This window comes from Falco punctatus, assembly GCF_963210335.1.
Source record: "Falco punctatus genome assembly, chromosome: Z".
NCBI lineage: Eukaryota > Metazoa > Chordata > Aves > Falconiformes > Falconidae > Falco > Falco punctatus.
The window spans coordinates 39,631,186-39,653,662 of NC_137586.1; the positions used below are offsets into that span (position 1 = coordinate 39,631,186).

Below are 22,477 nucleotides of genomic sequence, written 5' to 3' on the forward strand. Positions count from 1 at the left end.
AGAACCAAAGTTTTTTTTTTCTTGAAAACGTTTCTAATGAACTTTAGTAAGGAAGTTATTTTCATTAGAACTCTTTCACTGAGTCATCAAGATTTCACCAGATTTCAGGAGAAGCAGTAGATGCTTCTTCATATTTGCTGACAGTCCAGTATGCATTACGAGAAACAACTGAGATGAATGACCAGATGTTTTTCCAAGTTTTGCTTCTGTAAACATCAAAGATGTAATGATGCAAAACTGCAGAGTTCTGCAAAACCAAAGCCTTTTCTTGTTCAGTCTTCTTCACTCATGACAGCAACAAACTGTCCTTCTATTCCCTAGATAGGAAGATTCAGCACCAGATATGCTACACAGTAGGAAACAGTGCAGAAGACACCAAGACTAGAGCCACAAACGTTTACAGCTTGAACTTCTGAATTAATATTTTCATAAAAAAGAGACAATGGCATTACAAGCCTTTCTTCAGTCATAGGCCACAGCTGTGCACGTGGCACCACTACAAGACAGTATATAATAGCACAGTTTGCAGTTTCTTATACCACCTCCCACATGCAAGAAGCTCAGGAATTCTGCAGATCAGCTGACTTACTCTACTAATACATATGATTTAGGCATTAAACTCTAAGCATCTGTGCTTCAATATTTTAAGACACAAATGTCAACAAATTAAGCCATTGAAAACAAAAGGCTGGTAAGAAAAGTATCCCTGCTTGTACTACTGGAGTCTACACCTCTACCTTTACCTCAGGAGTGTAAACCTGAACTTCTTTAAAAACACAGTGGAAGACATGTGCTGACCCAAAATACTAATTTGGTAATGGATTAGTAACCCTACTGTAAAAACACTGATTTATGCTGGTAAGAACTTCTTTTACCAGTCTATTTATACACCAGAGAGTGAGAGAGAGACAGTGAATTCTATCTTCCTTTAACAGAAAATTGTCCATTCGAGGAAGCTGGATATTTTAAAGTCAATAGAGCAAACACAGAATATTACTCTGATGTGCTCTGACCACATGAAACTGAATTTACACTGCTTCAAGTCTATCTCCCAGCAACATGGCTAACAAAACATTTTTCAGATTGATAACACCTGTCTACTACACAGAAAGATGTATATTTATTGATTTGGACACTAAGTCAGCAACGTTTGTCCAAGTAGGATTAACTATTTCATACATTCACACAGCATCTTCTGAATACAGGAGTGCATACAAAGGAGAATTCTACTTACTTTCTTCTCCAATAGTTCTTTAACAAACCTGAAAAAGGGTAGAAAAAATCTGTTATAAATCTGTCATCTGTGCTATAAAATACAAAAAATACAGAAAATATTTACTTAGATACCCTATTAAGATTTCAGACATAGATCCATTTTTTAATGAAAGCTGGGCCAGATTCTCAGATGAAATAGTAAGAACACAATGAAGTCAAGATAGTTACATCAAACCATGCTAGCTGTGAATTTGACTGTGAATATACAATTTTTTTTTATTTGCAATAATTAACATTAGACGTGGTAATTACTCTGAATTTTCACTGAAGACCAAATACATGCTACATTAAATTCACTGAAAACATAATTATAAGCTACAGCTGCCAATATTAGAGGAAAAAAAAACCCCACACTCAAATTTGTCTGTCCATGAATTTAAATCACAGGTTTAAATATATTCTCTTATTTTAAATATTTTTTTTTAAAAAACACTATAATATTTCATACTTCACTTACAGTAGTTGTATACATCCTCATTCACTTAAAGAATCTTCCATTTTCTGGAAATGCTTATATTAATGTGAGCATAAATTAAGCTACCTTACGGAAAATACATATAGATTCACTTACTTTGTTAAATAAAAGCAGCTACCTCAGGGACCTCTACAAAAAACTCCAAGCAGTCAGTATGGATAAGGCAGATGAGCAAATAAAACTTCCTCTGATTTTGCAGGGAAGAAATTCTTTGAAAACTCGTAAGCACAGCATATGCAAATAATTTTCAAAAGTCAGTTTGAGATAGGTTCTGGCTAGATCTCTGTGAATTTTTATGTCACAGTTTATATTCAGAAGAAGCTGCCATTTTGGTCACAGCAAATTTGAATCAGATTTGTCAAATGTCTTCAGATGGAGAAGAAAATGATGGTGTAGGCTAGACTCACAACGCTGAAGCCAGTGCTAGATCACCAGCTCACGCGAGAGACCTAAGCTCAACTTCCACAATGACCACTGCAGTTTGAGCCCACCATTGCCTCACTTTGAGAGCCAATACATAGTTTGAATTAGGTATCGTTTGTCTGTCCCTCCTCTTATTGATCCACCAGGTATAACGACACAATATTCACTGAGGCAGAAACTGCAGCACAAGTATAACTCCTAGGTGATAATCCAAACCCTCTAGATAACTGTTTTAACTCTTTTTCAAATTCTTTGAACAGTGTAAGCATTGTTTAAAAACTGAAACACCTTTCTCAAAATACCCTACACTTTGTTGGCTTATGTACTCCTCTACGAGGAAAGAAAGAAGCTCAGGTTCAAACCACTGTCCTCTGCAGCAGAATAGATGTGAACATGGGTCCTCCTCTTCCCAGATGGCTTGACTTGAATTTAGATTTAATTTATGAAGTACCTGGAATTGTATATTATTTCCATGCATACAATATCAGTATTTCCAGAGGTTAACTGTAAAGAACTGAAAACAGTGTAATCCATTTCCTGACAGTGTGGCAGATCACATTTCTTAGGTTCTTAAAAAAAAATATCCGAATGTTGCCCTCTTAAAAGGAACAGCTTTTTCATCCCTCTGCAATTGCATTGCTGCAATTTGGGCCTGATGAGGTAAGTAAGTACTTCTGATCCATGCTGACAAGCACACAGCTTTCTTGTCTACACAGCTCCGGAGTACTTGTGGCACACCCTCATCCAAAGCTGAGAAACATTTGTTATTAACACAATCAAATAAAAGGGGAGTTGGATATAAAATAAAGCTATTTAGATCATTCTGAAGCTTTAAAAAAAATCAAAACTGGAAGTTCTGCCATTTCAGACCCATTCAGCAGGACTCATGCTGTATTACAAAAACTGGGGATTTACATGAAGGAAAACAAATGTTAGGAGAGTGCAAATGATTAATACTACATATTTTTAAAATGTCTTTAAATATAAACACCATTAGAAATCGATGACCACTTCTAACCTTTACTGGCATTCTTATAGCATGATTTGCAAAAATAAGGTTGCAACTTCACACAACTGCATCAAGATGATCATATTACTGTTAAATATTTTCTTTTTCAGCATGGTATTTGAAACATTTATATAAGTAAATAAATAGTCCCATGTGAAAATCTGTATGTCTGCCTAAGCATTTTCTGAGCATGGAGGCAAAAGACAAGGGAAACCTAAGACAGCAGGGTGTCTTGGGTCTCCTCCACCACGTACATTCCCTCGATTTAATTCTCCTTCATTCTCTTAGCTGCAAGTTACAGCGATTTCACCGGTACTATGCTGAAGGAGAGGAGAACCACAGCATGTTTAAAATATGAAAGCTGAATCCTACAACTTCAGTAAAGCATTATCCTAAAGGGGGGAAGAAAACAGCTCAGAAGTTAACGGGGGTGAAGGAATTGATTGCCACCCTGCCATCTCATGCCAGGTCACATCACCTACACACACTGAGCTGTGAAGGAAAAAGAGGAGGCAGAAAACAGACAATAACAAATACATATTCTCTCTGAACCCTAGAGCTGTAGCTTCTCCCATTCTTTGGAAGAGCTGGAGAGAAGCCACTTGGACTGTGCAGCGACTGGGTACACAGGAATGGCCAGACTGTAGGAAACAATACTTCTGGAAGAAAAAACCTGTTCCAAATGAACTTACACCTGTAAGTTCTTAGTCAGCTTTTCAGATGTATGAAAAAGTCTTATTTCTAAAGGTTGTGCCATCAATTTAATCACCTTACCTTTCTGTCTCTAGGACAGAGTCAACAGTAATCTCTCTGTATTGTGGCACACTGTCATTCATATCCATGCAGACTTTTCCAACAAAGGCTCGTTGACCGAATTTATCTGTTGAGATGCATAAGAATATAGAACTTAAAATCACTGGTTCTCAAAAACTCCTACCAAGGCCTGTACTGAAATCAAAATAGAAAATTCCACTCAAGTCAGCTTCACTTAACATAAAGAGAATTTATGCTCTTTTCTTATCTTTAAGTTGGGAGCATCCATGTGACTCTGAAGGTTGAAAAAGAAAAGAGAAAAAACTCCCAAACATTTAAACAGTTCTCCTCTTCCACATGAGTGCCCAACTTTATAAATGTTATAATTGAAGACAAGATTACTGTAGTTTAACCACAACCAGAATTCATAAGGTTAGTATATGAAAAAGACCAGTGTGAAGTCGTGGATGCAAAACACAAGCATCAAAGTATAGTAGCTGTGGTAGATGAGCTGAGCTGAGCTGAGAAAAGGCACAAAGATCTCGGCAAAATATCTCTCATTAAGAGAAAGGAATGAGGTTCCTTATATGCCTCCCACATGCAGCTGGATGGAGAAAATTACCAGAGCTACTTCTAGCCTCTTTCTTGGGATTTGTTCATGCTAAGTGTAAGACTTAAAAGGAATGCATGTAATATTCAGTTCTAAGATTTTAAATGTGTTTCTAAATTAGATCTCTTTTGTTCATTTTTACTGTCTGAGTTGTTGAATACAATGGCTTCGAAGTTTTAGGTTTTCCTAGAAAATTAGAAAGGCTAGGGAGATTTTGATGGAAACAGATTCTCATTAAATTGGTCTGCTTTGGGAGCTAGCTCAGCCTTGAGAAATCCTGCAAGAACCACAGCACTTTCAGACAGCAGGCATTTGCAACAGTGAACAAAAGGGACGGATAAGAACCTGATGCAACTCCCACTGTTCTGGTTTTGGAGGGCACGTGGAGAGTTTTGATATTGATTCTCAACTGCAATTTCAGAATATCAGGAAATTAATGCACTGACTGCACATCTTGACATTCAGTCCTTTAATCCTCAAATACCAAAAGCTAGAAAGAGCAGAGAACTGCAGCTGAAGAGCAGCTCCAGCAGACCTAATTCAAGCTCAGCCAGCAGCTGATGTGGGAAATGAAGAGACTAGACAAAACAGCAGTAGGAGAGAGGCGGTTAGGTGAACAAGGGTAACCTGGGTGGATTCTGGGGACGCAGTATGACAGATAGAATGAACAAAAAACAAATTAGTAGAAAGACAGACCCCTAGCTAGTCTAAAACTCCTAAGCATTGTTTCCTTCAGCTAACACAGTCTGCACAACATCCTTCAAAACTCACTGTTAGTCTTACCTATAATTTCAGCAAGAAGAAGAGAAGTATCTGTGTGAATTGTTGCAAAGTAGCAAGCTGTAGTTGTGCCATTCTTTAGAGTTCGTCTCTATAAAAAGAAATCAGTTTCAACTGTCTGGAAAAAAAATAGTTAAGCTGCCAAATTGCAGAACAGGCAGTCTCATTTCAAACTCTGAGAACATTTAGTTATTGTGAAATTGTGCAGTGAAGTAGGAAAGTAAAATATAGATTTTTAATTTCACAATTGCTTTTTTAAGTCTGAGTGTTGATAAATACAAAACTTTCTCTTCCAAATCCATAAGGATTTTAACAACACTTAAACCCATAGAAACCAGTCTGTATTTCCTTCACTCAAACTGGAAATAAATTCTGACTCATATTTAGAAATACAACCAACGAGTCATTTATGTTATTTCCTAGCTTTGAAAGGCACTGGTTTCCACAGTGAAGCACTGTTTACCTAACATTAGCAAAGCAAGGCTTTTGGGAAAAAGTAGCTGGTTTTGTTTGGTTACCTGATGTGGCTTGGAATAAATAGTATAAAACCCTTTTGTTATCCCTGAATACAAAGTAATAAACTGCAAGGTAAAAGTAAACTGAGAACAACTCTTCAGTGTAGTTAATTATTTATTTAATTACACCATTTAAAAGGAGAGGGTAGTTGATACGTGTTCATATTATGTTTGGAGGACATGTATAAATGAAGAGCCATTTACAGTCACATTAAGTCACGATTAAACTTACAGCTTCACTTGATCTTGGGACTAATGCATACTACTTGACAACCCATTCAACATACAGGTTTAAATTGCATTTTTGAATTCTGGCTACAATGTAATCTGAGAATTTTTTTTTATGAGAAAGAAGGTGGAGCATCCAACACAACTTTTGAGAATGGCTAGAGCCAATTATTTGACAAACACAAAGCCAAGCTCTGTCTTTTCCTTACAATATTTAAATTAAAGCCAACAATTGAAAAAAATGTCTTTAAGGGTTCCTAAAATTTCATTACTGAGACAAATTACCTTTGCCTTTCTTAGCTTTTAAATCTCAGAATTCTCCACTTCTGGATTCCTAACATCATTGTTAAATGAAAGCTAAAAACGTGGTTTCTAAATCATCAGCATCAAGAACTGGCTTTCGTAAAATTTGAGGGACCAGAGGAGGTTCCAGCTAAAATCTGGCAAATTTCACCTCATCTGTTTCTTTTACCTGGTATAGAAAGTGTTTATTTGAAACGGAATTTTGGTTTAAAAAAAATCACTATTTTTTCATTACAACTCCAAAAGTACAAAGACACATATGAAATAGCATCTGCTTCCTGCAGGTTTAGTCCTGTGTCTAACAGTTGAAGGTTATTATCAGCCCCATCAGACATTGCAGAGCAACTGATATTCTGAAACATTTGGGGGTGAAAACATTTTCCTGGCCTTGTCCCATTTGATAGACATAGGGAGAGCCTAACCATTATGCTGAAGCTCCTACAGCTAACTCCCATCCCTCACTGGCAGTTCTTTCCCAAGTGATGTTACTAAACACCCTGCACAGCAAGTACTTTAGCTGTGCTAATGTCACCCAGTCTGAACTGGAGACAGTAACAGTATGTTGAGGCACACAGCTGGAACATGAGGTCACTTCAATGTCTTAAGTAGCTGAGGGCATGTGTGCTTGTCACTAGAGTTTATGAGCAAGCTGCTCCTGTTTTTATTATGGCAGGTGGCAGAAAATAATTTTCTAAAAAAATTCTGTGGCAAGGACAGTATAAGTCTTTATTTCAGATTCACTACGCTATAATTTTGACACATGTTGTCACAGTATTAGACAAATGCAAGGCAACTTATGCTGACCAAATCATTTAATCTGTTGAAGATATTTCAGTCTACATATTAAAGGATACATTTCAGCTATAGGACAGAATCAGTACTCTGCAATGTGACTGAGCTGCTCATTGTTCATCAAGTGGAATTTGACCTTAAAGCCTTTATATTGCTTAGAATCAGTCTAGATCAAACACAGTATCTCTGTGTCACAACACCGTTGACAGACTTGAGCTAAAGCCCCTGCAGTGAAATATATTCCTGCTCCAAGGATCTCAGCTGTAGAAACGTCTTTCTTAATTACTCCAGAACACCCCAGATTTGTTGCCTGTGAGAAGCATCATCTCTTTCATGTAATCTTTGCAGAAGACAATTCCACAAGAGGCTTTTTGTACAGAAAAGGAAATATACTCTGACATAATTTTTTTTTACCATGCTTAGATATTTCTGCATTGACGTTGTCAGCACCTGCTGGCTACACTAGCTCTGAGAGTACTCTTAAATGTTGGTCATAGTACTCAGATATCAGAAAAAATTATAAACAAGTTCATTGTTATCCATATGATCAAATGAACTGTCTTACCAGCAAAAACAGAACAAGACTGGAACTAGCAGGTGACAATCTTGTCTGGCAATTAGAACTGCAGCTATACTATCTGGTCTTCATGACATTAAAACATGCTTTACTAATTCTGCTGACCTTCTGAAAACATACATATATTTCACAAATATGAGTGTCGTCAAGAAGGTAAATGACATTTGCAGTACTTACAACAACTCTGGTGTACACTTCTTCTGCAAAATCACTGTCTTTGTATTTGGCTTCTGTTGGGAATGTGTAGGTAGTCAACCACTGCAAAAGAGGCAGATCTACTCTTGTACCAGTAAATGAATACTGAGGGGCATGAATGTGTGTATCAACCATTCCTGGCATGAAGAATTCACTAGGGAAAGAAATGAGAATTACAACAGCCCAAAACAGCACAAAATTTTCCACAGTAAGTAGTTTTGCTTTAAACAGTATGTTTGAGCAAATTCCACCAGAGTAAATGGCAAGTACAGATTACCTTTCCTCTTTGAGCATCAGCATATCAATTCCTACTGTGCTACCCAGACCCCTTTTATGGTATGAAGCAGTTGAATAACTTTTACACAGACTTACATAATAATAACTTTTATACAGACTTACTTATAGCTGAGAGAAAAACAATATAAGAGCATGATGAATCCAGTTATCTTTAATACTTACGCAGACTAAATACCAACACTGAATAAAGCCAAACAGACTTCACAATAACTAAAATTACCCCACTGCAGAACCCACCCCAAAAAGAGATTTTGGCACAGTCTTCCTTTCTAGTAAGGATATATTTGGAATGTCTCTAGCTGACAGGCCATTACATTTACAAAACTGTACCAGTTTTTCTCTGCATTATACACATGTCTATACATACATATATTCAATCAATTAATTTCAAAGTTTAATGGAAGAACAGCCACTGTGTCTACAAATGAAGACACAGACACCAGTGAAAAAAACCTCTGCTCAATATCTTGAGAAGAAAGGCATATTTACAATGGAACTGTAATATTGTCTGTTGTCATGTAGTGTTCATGCTGTAACAGGGTGAATATATTAACATCACCAAGAAGTTGCTATAATTATTTTGGTTTGTGCTGGAACTCCATACAGTATAAAATTTCTCTCACTCTCCTTCTCCCAGACTAAGGAATGAACGGTGATTTCATCTCTTTGTAGTTCCCCTTCCTGTTTTCCTGCACACTAAAAATGCTGAAAGATCTTTGTCAATCTGATCCATGCTCCCAGAACCTTCCATTTTCCTCAGGCTATTTCAAGTGAAGAAAACATCTGATGACTCATATACACTGTACGATTAGCCTTCCAACAAAGAACACAGATTTTTTAACAACTGAACACTAAAATGATGCAGCAGCAATAGATTCCAAGCCACAGGTTGTTTATAGTTCTGCTACTGCATGCAAAGCAAGAAGGGGCCATCCAAAACTATTTCACTTCACCAGAAAGGTAGGGGATTTCACTGGCTGAAGAAAAAAGAAATGCTCTAGCTGCCAATACATTTAGAAATCCAAGGTTCTGTGTTTAGAAGGTTTAAATCTTCTAATTTTATTAGTTTTTACTAAGGACTGTGTCAAAGCCCAAGCAATTGAGTTTTGTATCTGTAGTGTTAGTGTTACCTACATTTACAAAGTCTAGAGTTTCAAGCTACTTAGGCAGAGCCCACTGCTAACAAAATGGACATAAAATTTAATCTGAAGGATGTATGTAATTTACTTCTGTAAGCACAGAAGAGGTCATGTAAGAAAGATAAATACAGCATTTTGTTCTGTGCACTGTAATTCAGCCAGCACAATTCAGCCATGGCTGCCGTTCCAAACTAAGGAATGCAAACACCGTACAGATTGTCCACCCTCCAAGTCCCAGGACACGGTCAGCTCTTGGGTTAAGATCCCTCACAGAGCTGAAAAAGAGTTTTGCCCATGAGATTTGGTTTAACATCCTCCCCACCACAACGTATTCAGAAAGACTTCCATTACTTCACTCAGAGAATAAACGGCACTTGCTGAAATTAATCTAAACAAAACACATACTAGTTACTCAGTTCTCTTATGTCAGATGTTTTGAACCCCCACTTCTCAGCCAGTTGCTCTTGTTGATCAGTTTGTTCGAAAAACACAATCTAAAAGAAAAAAAACCAAAACATAGTTAGATTCTTTACGCCTGTATCCCACATCAGCTTTACATGAAGGCAAAACAAGTCATAGCTTAAAACAGATTTTACACTCTTACTACAAAGGTGATAGGTTTGCATTGAAATACTTGTTCTTCCTGACTATCAAGCATGATTTTGAAATACCTACTTACAATCCAGTGAATAACCGCGCCCACTTTGTAACTTGTAAGAAAACAATTAATTAATTCTCAAGTAATACGCAGGCAAGACTGCTCAGACTTCAGCGTCCACTGGCATTCCTGTAACATACCGCAATGCTAGCAGTATGGCTGCTCATCGTGGAGGTATGCGACAGCCTTATGGGAATGCAATTATAGTACTCAAAACCAGAAGGGTCAAATTAATTGCTTTGCCTAGGACTAATTGGCACTGAGCTAAGTATCTCCTAATTTTCTGCTCACATCATTAATGTTGAGGGTTTTTTTTTTTATTTTTTAAGTGCCTACGTACAGAAAAGGAATTGAGGAAAAAAATGAGGATAATGATTTCAGTTTCCAGAACAGACTAAAAGCATGCTCAAGATCTTTGTTTATTTCAAAAAAACTGCAATTTGGAGCCTATCTCAGCCCCATTTGACTCTTCGAGAACATCAACTCTACTGCTACTGAGTTTCTGTTGCTAAGTCACAATTTTAGCACACTTACTGTTTATTTTTAAATTCCATGGTGTTTTAGTCTACAACACGACTCTTGGCAGCTGAATTCTCAGCTTTTTAATTCTCTGGTCTGGCAATAATATGCATGAAAACTCTCCAAAAAATGAAGAGCGGAGAGTCTAGGAACTACAATGCCCACTACAAGCTCCAAGCAGAAACCAGGTTTCTGCAACACTTGACAGAGTAAAGGATGCATCTCCCAGCCAATGACTGTCTACCCTGAGCTTTCAGGAATTCTAGCCTAACCACTGTTTCTGTCAGAAACTAACTCACAGTCTTCCACCTTCCTTGGTTTAAGACCTCATTCCTCTAAGTTCAAGGGAGTAATCTTAGCGCTATTGGTATCTTTCTGCTCCTGTGAAGATGCCCACACTGAGGACCTGTATCACCCTCAGGCCAGCAGTTTCTAAGGCAGCAATTAAAAAAATATTAAAAAAGGCAAGATAAAATAGTTGTAAAAAGGCAACAGGAAGAAACTTAGGAGGAAGATCAAGAGGACCAAAAGAGCGCTGTTTGGCAGTTAGTTACACGCCCATTTTTTTTTAATATATATATGACATTACCTTTTGCAGTTTCTATTTGTTCTGTAAAGAAAAATAAGCAAAGGCTGCTCAACTGTAGACAAGAGGGTTTTGGCTGCCTAGCCTTTTAAATGCACATATGGCTTATAAGATTTACACTGTCTGAAGAGCAGATGTTTAAAAATTTTAGTCAGAAATAAACCTGTTAAAATCATACAATATAAATAAATACCACGCTAGTGAAAATCGCAAGAATATTGTAGTCCATTAATACTTCACATGAAGCTGCATCTTTCTCCTTCTGAAGAGGAATATAGCCAGCTTAACTAGGTATGTATCTGCAGAGGGCTTAGAATACAGACCCACTGAATTTTCTGATCAGCAGTAAAGAAAATGTCACTTAGATGCTGAAGTCAAAATGGATGCAGAATGAGTAATGTTAGAGTTGCTGTGTGGGGGGGTGGGGGAAAAAGGAAAAAGAGAGAGAAATATGCAACACCAGATGACAAATTCTGGAAACAGAGGTTGCCATGGAAAAGAAATTACTATTATATACTCATAGGGTGCAGATAAATAAAACACTTAAATCATGGAAAAATGAAGAAAATAGGTTTCAAAGGAGCCAGACACATGAAATCAACCCTAAACCTGACATTTGGTTCGTTAATGTCGAATGCAGCTATCGATGAATCAGCAAGACATATCTTCTTTTCAAACATGCTTCCCAACAGAACTCTTTGGTTACCCAAAAGATGTTCTCCATTGCTTTAGGATGTATTTTCTCTAGCCATCTTTCTAAAACTGAATGTTTTAGGGTCTTTGAGGTCTGAGGCTTGGACATTTGCTTGAGTATTTGGTTGTACATTCAAGGTAACCAACCTGTTGCACTGATCCTTTAAATTAGTTCTGGACCTTAAAACTGTAAAAGCAAGAAACAACTTCACAGCAGAGTCAAAAGTAGTGCACAGGCAACACTAAGACCTTCAGGTTGCAAAGAAGGAAGTCACAGAGACTAAGCAGCACTTTGGGAAAGGTGTATCACATCAACAGCTGCTAACACCAGTGCTCAAACACATCGATCAGTTCTGATGTGTCACCCATGTGATGGGGCTAAAGGATCCAGAGACAAGGATCTGAGACCCCCCCTACCCTGGTGCTTAACTTGACTTTTTTTATTCTAAAGGATGCCCAAAGCTCCTCCATCAACACATAGATGGTCTGCTAAACTATGCATTAACCCTGACATGGTAGATGCTAACTCCTTCCAAGTGCCACAGTGCAAATAACTTTGCTACCAAAAGAATGGAAATGAATGATACTGGCTGAAGGAACGCTGTTTTTTGATCCAACAGCGCCTGTGTTACTTCTTTCTGGCTATGACATTCATACATGAACATGAGCAAGGGATCCATCCTTCTTTTCCGTCCCACACACTTCTCTTCCCTCTTTGTTCCCACAATAATTAGCTGACCTCTGCAACTAGAGACATGATGTCTACTGCTTGCCTAGTTCCCAAAACTAGAATGTGAGGATAGATGAGAGACAGGAGCACTCACTAGACCCAGCTCCTGAACAAACAGCCCAACCTGTGGAGAAAGGCTAAGCAACAAACTCCAGATGGATGTTGGTACCTTGGTACCTTCCTCCTTGAACAGCTAGTACATATCATTTGCTATCCTAGCTGGCTTAAATAAAAGACTCAATGTTTGGCAGTACTTAACAACTGTTAAGTACCCCTATTCCACAGCTCTTGCTCTTTTCATGCCTCCAACTGGAGCTTTTAGCTTAATACTTGTTCAATTTACTTAATATTGTACTCAGCTAAGTTAATTTCACCAAGATTTCAATGACAACTCACATTTTGCACTTGTCTCTATTTTCTTTACCCTGAGGAATACTACTCTTTGTTTGCCATTCTTCAAGAGCAGCACCACTCTGCTCTGCAAACCACTCAAACTCAGTCCTGATTTTGCTAACTTAACGATAACTTGGGTCTCCATACCTGACAGCAGTGTCTTCCTTGCTAAAGCTCCCTTTTCATTTACAGGCAAAGCACAGAGAGCCGACATTTCATTTGTGGCCTTTACCAACCAAGTATCCCCACGTGCAGTGGGAGTCTGGGCAGTGTTTCTGTGGCACTGGCTGTATGATCCTGTCCCTTGGAGGACAGGGACTCATACTGGAGAACAGGACCTGGCTGTTCACAAAAGCTGATCTATTCACCCTGTCAGAGACAAGAGTCTTCCACAGTCAGTTGCAGTCAGCAACATGAGGCAAAAGAACAAGTCTTACTTAGTTTAACTTACTTCTTTGGGAGTAATACTGAAACAGTTTTGGTGTAAATTTGGACAATAAACGTATGCAATTTTCTAGCCAGCTTGTCCTTGAAAAGCTAACTCTTCTGTGATTCCAGCAGAAGTTCTGCATGAGGTAAAATTATGAGTAATAGGATAAAGGGTACCATAACTAACTGTATCAGACCCTAGAATAGTAAAATGCCAAGAATGTGTATTAAAAAGTGAAGAAAATTAAAGTCCTTGTTACTGTATTCTAGTGGGAATTTTATTTTTGGACAACAGAGTTTTACTGGAAAATATATTTTTTTTAAAGCAACTGCATGAGAATGTGTCAATTTATATGCAAGGAAAACAATATCCAGTGAATCCTTGTTCACTAGGAGAAGGGAAGAGAGTGACTGAGAGCACAGATTCCTAGGTACAGCTTACTAAGATATCTGTTTTTCAAACAAATCACTTAAAGCCTAAGGATACTGAGTAGGGACACTTTTACAGAAATTGTCATTAGAGAGAGACCAGAATGGGGTATGAGTTTCTGCCTCCTGCACCCGAGTTACACAAACCAAACTATTTTGTCATTCAGCTCTGTTGTCTTTAGTTGACAGCAACCAATACAGTTATGGAAGTCTTTATTCCTCTCCCATACACCAAAATACCACTTCTCATAGACTTTGCTATGCCTTGCACCAGACTCCTCAAGAGCTGTAAGAGGGCTGCCCTGAAACAGACACTCATGGACTTGGATGAACAGAGAAAATAAACTCAGTAAGGGCTCAGTGTGCTTTGCACAGATTTCAAATGCTACTGAACCCAGACACACTGAAGCCTGTTATTTAGCTGCAAGAAAGAAAAAGACCTTTTTAAATTATATATAGGGTACGTACATGTGTTATTGAGTGTATAAGGAGAATTCACTAGTCTAACAATAAGACATCACCAGTCTACCTACACAACGTGCACTGTCATTAAGGGAACGGTACAGCTCCCCTGCCAGAATCAATCCTGCCTTACCAGTAAATGCAACGCTTGCTCTAAACTTGGCTTGTACCACTAATCGTTGTGCCCAACATCATCGTTTTCTTAACCCTTTATGGGCATATGTCATGTTTTCTCTTGTGACAAGAAAAAAAAAAAAAAAAGCCTCACTCAGAAGGCTGTGCATGAGTAGAGGGAGTGCGCTGTAGTTACAGCGCGTGCTGTGATAGTTTGCGAACGGGAAACCTGCCTGTGAAACTGAAAGAAAACTGAGAGAACCTGAAGGAGCGCCCGGCCCTGGCGCGCTGCTGCCCTGGCGGCGATGGGGACAGGTCTGGGCCACCCGCAGGGCCGTGCCGGGGGAGCCCAGCGCGCCCCGGCTACCCCCTCCTGCCAGCACGACACCCCGGCCCGCAGGCACCCGGCAGGTTGTGTGCGCATTTCCCGCGGCCTCCCTACGGACCGGCGGAGACGGCCCTACCCCTCACTCACCGCGCCCGGGCCCCGGCACCGAACAGGGTCACCGGACCGGAGCGGGGCGGAGCGGGGCGGGGAGGGCTCGGGCCGGTGCCTCGGGCATCTGCTGACACCGCCCCCGGCCCCCCGGCGCGGCCCCCGCACAGCACCCCTGCCCCCGGCCCCTGCTCACCGTCCCGCTATCGTCCACCCCCAGCAGGTGTCCGTGGCGGATCTCCATGGGCGCCGAGCGGCTGGAGTGCACGAAGGTCCCCCTGAAGACGTGGGCCAGCGGCAGGCGCTGCGGGGAGCCCATGGCGGCAGCGGGCGGGCCGGCGGGGCTCGCTTCGCCGCGGCGGACGCGGCTGGGAGCTGCCACCCAGCGAGCTGCCGCCCTTCGCCGTCTCCCGGTGCCGGCGGCGGCTTCCTGAAGTTGTCACCATTTCCCCACCCCCTGGTGACTTTCTTCGCGGGGAGTGGTTTCGGTGTGGGGACGGCGGGAGGCCGGGCAGCCCCCTTGCCCCGGCGCCGCCGGAGGGAAGCGGGGCGGGGTGTGGGGGTGGGCGCTCTGGCGGGCGGCAGGGACGTGGCCGCGAAGTGCGCGGGGTGCTCTCGCTCCAAGCCACTAGCCACCACCCCCTCAGGGATGAGTCCTCTGCCGTGTGACAGCGCAGACGCCTGGAGCAGTGCCCGGTGTGTCCCGGGGTCCCGGTTACTTCCCGGGAAGCGGCGGGAGGTCAGACCAGGCGCCTGGCTGCGCTTCGGGAGCGTCTGGCAACGCCTGCAGCCAGCGCCGGGGTGGTCACCGCTTTCAAAAGTTTAACGTAAAAAAGGTTGACCTCGTAAGCCTGCCCTGCCACAAGGTGCCAGCAGCTTGTGACCTGCTGCAGTGTGCCTGGAGCACTAGGAAATTCACTGGAAATTTTCAGAAAAACAGACTTAATTGTAAAATACCATTAACTTTAAACACGCATACTGCTTTGTTTCACCTGTTCTGCTGGACTCCATGCTCCGAGATTAAGCTCTCGGATTGTCTCCTCACTCGTTGGCCCCGGTACTGCATGTTAGTAGGGCATAGGAGCAGAAAATAGATGCCAGCTGAGGTACCGGAACTGCCAGGAGTAGGCAGCCAAATGCCTCGTTCAGTGGAGATGGTCTACAGAAAATAACAGCCTCCAGAAAAGGAAAGGCAGAGAAAAATGCATTTTTTTAACCCACAGAACCTCACTTCCAGAACCACATTCTGTTCCAACAACCAAAGTCAATCAGGAGCACATGCTAAGAGGCTTGCTATTGAGATTATTGGGATAAGACTTCCTGTGGGGCCAGAATGATGTACACCAAGGATAACACCATGAGTATCCTCTGAATTCCTGTTTGAAAACACCTTTCTTCATCAGGTTGTGAAGCAGCAAATGAACTTGGCACCAAGGGCACTGGCACTCATTCTCAAAGCTGGATTGTGAAGTTTGTCATTACATAGTTTATTATTAAAAGACCTTTGCAATTCTTGCTGTGCTGACACTGTATAAATGCGTAGCAGATTCTCTCTCCTACAAGCTTTCCATATCTATGGTGGGAGGAGAGAAAGAAACAGTGAGAAAGCACAGGATGAGTTTAATTTTGGTCTGCTATGGGCAAGTCACCAGCTTTTATCTTGCCTTTTTGCCTAAGAATGTTTCCTAGGTTGCTGTGAAAGAAGTCTAAAAAATAGTGGTCTTACTGATAGCAACTACATGATCTTACATGGACTTCGCTGTCAGCTTAGTCAGGCCATAGTGTCCAGAAAATTGGACAAGTGAAAGTGACTCTTATGTGCCAATATTTGTAATTTCTTGTGAGAGGTCTTGTAGTTTAGGAAGACTCCCAATGAGGTAAAATGGATTTTTTTTCAGATACATGGCAGTTTTTTATTGTATTTCTAATTTCTTTGACATGAGAAACTAGAAAACAAAACAAAATGCAAATTGGGCTTGCGGGTTAATCTTGTTTGGAAAGAAAACTGGCATTGACAATCCTTCATGCGATTCAGTTTGCCTACAAGCTTCCTGCTTCCTTCAGCAGCAGTTATAAATTTAAAAAAAAAATCACCAAAAGGCTTTTAAATTAGCACTTGTAAAAGTCGTCTTGCAAAGGTGTTTCTCAGGGTAATACTACTGTGTTTATTAAGGCTGCAGCTGAAACGAGCTGTATTCCAAGCTGTGACCCCAGGTGAGGAAAATTGCCTTTTGCTGTATGAAGGATACGGAGTGAGAGAGAGGCTGGTTTTGACACTGAATAACAAAAGTAGACGGAGTGGAGCTGAGAAATACGGTGAACAGAGACCAAGCCCTGTGGACATAAGATCACTTGCTCCTCCTGTGAACAGAGGTGTGAAAAAACTTGCCTCTGCCCTGGTGGCAGCAGTTAGCCAGATTTTCCAGGGTAGGTGGGTCCCACTGTACGCTGTCCTCTCCAGTGTGCTGCCCTAGGTATCTGTGCTGCACTTAAACCAGGCTACGTGCGGCTTTTGGCTTCAAATCCCGACCTTTTGTGCTGGCTGCTACCCAGACGCACATACACTGTCCAGAGCAATAGCCAGCAGAACTCGCTGTTCCTGTGAAACCATTCAGCTGCATTTGGTGGGGACGTGGGCTGCCCCTGAGAACCTGAGACTTCCTCAGCCCTGGTTTTCCATTAACGATCTCACTGATTTCCTCCAGCTACCTTACGTAAAGGTTAATACTTACTCCAGTTGATTTCAGTAAGATTTAATCCAGCCAGTATTTATGCATGAGAAGAAAACCAAAACCACTGACAGTTTCTTTCTCTAGCACTTCAGGAAGAAATGTTCAGTAACAAATACCGCTGTTGGTAAATTTATGGCCTGTAAGTGGGTTCCAAACACTCTGAAGTTGTATAATTTCACTGCTAAAAGAACTAAAGCTCTCTTCCACTCTTTTCCAGCTGTCATGTGGGAGAACATGGGAGCCCCTGAAGAGGTCTGGTGGAGAAATGTTTAACACCCTTCCCTCCTCCCAGACTTTTTTGTTTGTTATTAGTTTGCAACAGTTATGCCTGCATGCCCTACATATTGACATGGCTCCAGATGAGACCATGCTGGCTGTGAAAAACTGACTCATTCTTCCAAAATGTAAGAGGATTACACTGATGCATGTTTAGTTTTGCTGGCATATGCTGGGCTAGGCACTTTACCTCCTTGGATAGAAACGTAATGCTCTGTTGTGACAGTTACATACTCATTAACTTAAAGAGTAATGAAATAACTTTCTTATTTGCAAAATGGTTGAGGGTCTGGGGAGAGAGATTTAGATTCTTACAAATTATGCAATATTTTGTTTAAATAGCATTTTAAAAGAAATGTTAGCTTTAGAGATTCCTTGAAATCATCATACCTGGATTAACACATTTACATTGAAGTACATAATCACTGTACTTTGATATGGTGCTGTTAAAACAACTAAAATCTGTTTTGCCATTCACTAACTTTTCAGACTCCCTTTGTCTTCTAATTCGTTGCCTTCTAGGCAATTACAGAAATAAGGCTTTAGTCAGAGTCCTGAAGCCAAACAACTTCAGGACTAGAAGAATAAACAATGTACTTCTAGGATCACAGGGACAGATTTTAGCAGGATTAGAGTGTCTTCGTTATCATTAACACTTTCACTTAGTGATTTTTTTTTTCCACTTGGTACACTGTACAAAGCAAGAATTCAATGCCTTGTTTCAAAGTTTCAGAGCACCTAAGCTGATCCTGTAATTTCTGGTAAATACAAAAAAAAACCAAAAAAAAACCCAACAAACAAAAACCCTGGTTTCTACCCCTCCACTTTCAGAAAAATAGTTCATGGGGTGAGTGCCACCAAACAGAAGCTCCTGTTGTCAGGACTCTGCTGAGGTAAGTGCCTGTGGAATTTGAGCATCAGGGTACAATAATTGTTGTTGTGATATAGAAGTGAATGTTCTCATTGCATTTTGTGGTCAAAATGTACCTTGCATTTGTAACATAGCAACTAAATCAGTGAAAAGAAAAAATATAATTGATTTATTTGTTTTGTCTGTTTGTCTGTTTTGTCAAGTTTTGTACTACTTGCTTGGACACTAGAACACATGAATAAGTCCTTTGTACAGCTTAGAAATGCAACTGCTGGTTAATACATTGCAATTATTAAGCTTAGAGTTCAGAAATCATTCAAGAAGAAAGTTAATTCCAGCACATTCCACAAAGTGGAAGCACATTGGAAAAGAGAGCTCATCAAGATTATCAGTCACCACTAATGGTGACACAAGGCTAGAGGAAGAAGCAGCAGTCATTTACTCCTCTAAAGCAGGAAAAGAGTTCATGTGTGGATAGCACTAAAGAGGAAATCAATAGTAACTGCTCACTTCAATTCCTCACGACAATTTATTTTTGTATACATGTCTCAAGAATTTATTCTCCTGCTAGTAATGCAAAGTTAGATAAATGTCTAATCACTGACAATATGCTGAAGTATATTATTTGTTTTTATGGGTTTTGAGCATGAAAACAAGACTAGCAAGACAAGTCTTTAAAAGTTAAGTACAGTGGTTTATGATGATGCTATGACTAGAAATCAACTCATCCCATTCTATTACATGTGTTGCATTCACCATGTAATGTAATTCTACAGATGAGGTTTTCTCAGTGAAAGGGCTCAGGCAACTACATCAAGTCCTGGTCTAATTCATTCCTCATAAAGCTCTGTTAACAATGGCAGAGACCAAAGTTCTGTTCTATTCTTTCATGGCAGGATCAGAGGTATAGACTAGCAAGAATATTGATTCATCCTATATATCCTGTGGAAACTGAAAACAAGTTTGCTAACAAAAACTTCTGGCATGTTTCACCCATTCATGCTTGTACTTCTAGTGAGAGGTGAGTTTTACTTGTATTTGTGTAGTATTTCTTGACTTTTCTTAAGAATTTCTCTGGCTTAGTTACTACAATTTCTGTTAAGAACAAACCTTGTTCCTAAAACCCAAAAATGTCTGTTAAAACTGAACATCAGCCAAACTGTGCTTCAGGAAACTACTAATCAGTGAACAAGCAGGATGTACTGTTTTTAAATTCTAATGATGGCATGTTTTATGACAGTACTGTGCCAGTATTGGCCCCTTTTGGAGGTGGAAAGCATTAGAAGGTAACTCCAGCTTCTCCTGGAGGTGTCTGAGCCTTGCCTTCCCAAGCCTTTGTAGACTTAGGATCCAAAGGCTGAAAGCTCTGCCTGGGACCTGCAGCGTGAATGTCCATGGTGGGAAATGAAATGGAGCTTGTATGTATGGTCATTGCTTCTTACTCTTCTTGGGTCGGGTAGTTTTCAGGTTTAGGTGGAGTTGGAAAAATAAAGTATTGTACACAGATGTTGATGATACAAGTATTTCTGGGAAAAATGAGATGCTTGAAGTAGTGTGTGCTGGAATAATCCTAGCTCCCAACATAATTTCACACTTGAGAGTAGGTTTTTATCATGTTTCACTTTATTTTTCTGAATAATCACAATTATTTGCTGCATACTCAGCTCTTTCTGAACTCTAAGCTTAATAATTGCAATCTATTAACCATCAGTTGCATTTCTAAGCTGTACAAAGGACTTATTCATGTGTTCTAGTGTCCAACCAATTAGTAAAATCATCATGAAAGGTTTTGTAATCAGGTTGGAGGAAGTCTACTAGAAATATAAAAATAATGTCACAGTATTATTATGTCATCACTTTGTTCCAGCAATTATTAAAACAAAAATATATGAGAATAAAAAAAATAAATGAAACATTTACTGAATTCCAGTGGTCATAGTGATGTGTGTAAACAGAATTAACTAACTTATTTATTCACAGGTACATAGATTTATGGATTATCAGTTCTGGAATTGAAAAGGAATTTATTTCTGTGACCTGTTGATAGCAAGTTTCTTCTTTCCATCCAAAACAGAGCTTCTAAGCTGTTTAAAAGTGGCAATCTCTTATCTGAGGTATACAACATTTCAACTTCCCAACAGTTCCTCTTAGAGAAGAGGGAGAGGGAAGGGAGGGATAGAGGGTGGTGGTGGTGAAGGGAAGGAACTTATTGGTGATAACCATTATGTAGATGTGCATGTCAGTATTATTTACCCAAGTTCAACCTGAGAAGTTGATAGAAGCCCCCTTACCTCCCAAAAATAAATACAGCAAGTGGGGAAAAGTGGAGTTTTCATCACTTAAAGGTTGATCAAAATATTTCTTTCACAAATGCTTCCCAACCTCACCTGTTTCCTAACAGGCTTTTATGGGATCTTGACTACTGTCTAAGAAACTTTGAAACCTAGAGTACTGGTCAGTATCCTGTGTAGGGACCATTGAGCACATTAGAAAAAATTATTTCCTAAGGCTGCAAAAGAAGAGATGTTGATGGGCCTTAGTCTTTCCTGTATCCATTTCCTTACTCCTAGTTTTTGGCTGTGTTTTGCTTGTGTTTTCCAGAGGGTTTGCAGTAGTGTGACTCATCCTCATAAAATTACTGTTATTTCATCTTGCTTTCTGACTTTCAAGCACTCAGTGGTATAACTTCAAAGTTATATATATATATATGTATAACACGTGTGTGCCATATTGATACCCAATAAATATGTTTATGTTAGCAATTTACTGTGCTGGACATGCAGATTTCCTAGACGGGATTTTTTTTGGGGGGGAGGGGGAGGGGATGTGCACAGATTTATCTTGTGTCTACGTTTAGTGTCATGCAGTGTCAACCTGTGTGCACTGCTTACTTGTGTGCTTGGCATGGTTTCCCTCTTGGTTGGAGGGAACCCATGATGACATTGCATGCAGGAAGCCACATAGAGGTCCCCCTCTGCAATGTGTCTGCAAGGTCCTTCAGTAGTTTGCTCATTACCCGTGCACAGGTTTCCGTTAGTAAAGACTAGGCAGTCTGGGATGCTTCTACAGAAATACGGTTTCACTTATCAGCTATAGACATATTCAGCTGGAAATCACTTACTAGGTGCATACACATGGTGCATACTAAAGACCAGCAATTAGCATGAACTCCATTGCTGGTAAACACAACTCGGGTATACAGTCCCAGAACCACGACACATAGCATCAGATCAAACCTCTATCCCTTTGAATCACACCAGTAAGTAAGGTAGATCCTTCAGCCATTAAGGCTGTCCCACACAACATCCTTGTCGCTAAATTAAAGAGATATATGTTTGATGGATGGACTATTAGATGGGTAAGAAACTGGCTGGATGACTGCATACAAAAAGTTGCAATCAATGCCTCAATGTCCAAATAGAGTTCAGTAGCAAGTGGTGTCCCCTTAGAGGTCTGCATTGGGAGTGGTGTCTATTCAGTGTCTTTATTAATTACATAAACAGTGGGATTGTGTGCATCCTCAGCAAGTTTGCAGGTGACACCAAGCTGAGTGGTGTGGTCAACACACTGGAGGAAAGGGATGCCATCCAGAGGGACCTTGACAGGCTTCAGGAGTGAGCCAATGTGAACCTCATGAAATTCAACAAGGCCAAGTGCAATATCCTGCACATGGGTTTGGGCAATCACCAGCATCAGTAGAAGCTGGGTGATGAACAGATTGAGAGCAGCCCTGAGGAGAAGGACTTAGGGGTACTGGTAGCTGAAAAATCAGATATAA

The 22,477-nt window shown here is 40.3% G+C and overlaps 1 protein-coding gene across 1 annotated transcript in view; it reads right to left on the reverse strand.

The window, feature by feature from the left end:
• Positions 1-17,196, reverse strand: part of GDA (guanine deaminase) — a 35,647-nt gene extending 18,451 nt beyond the window's left edge. Inside the window, 7 exon segments of the mRNA XM_080373359.1 lie at positions 1,235-1,262; positions 3,957-4,062; positions 5,329-5,416; positions 7,918-8,089; positions 9,777-9,865; positions 15,017-15,169; positions 15,171-17,196. Coding sequence (XP_080229485.1) covers positions 1,235-1,262; positions 3,957-4,062; positions 5,329-5,416; positions 7,918-8,089; positions 9,777-9,865; positions 15,017-15,169; positions 15,171-15,266 — 732 coding nt within the window. The 5' untranslated portion in view covers positions 15,267-17,196.
• Between the last annotated feature and the right edge of the window lie 5,281 nt (positions 17,197-22,477).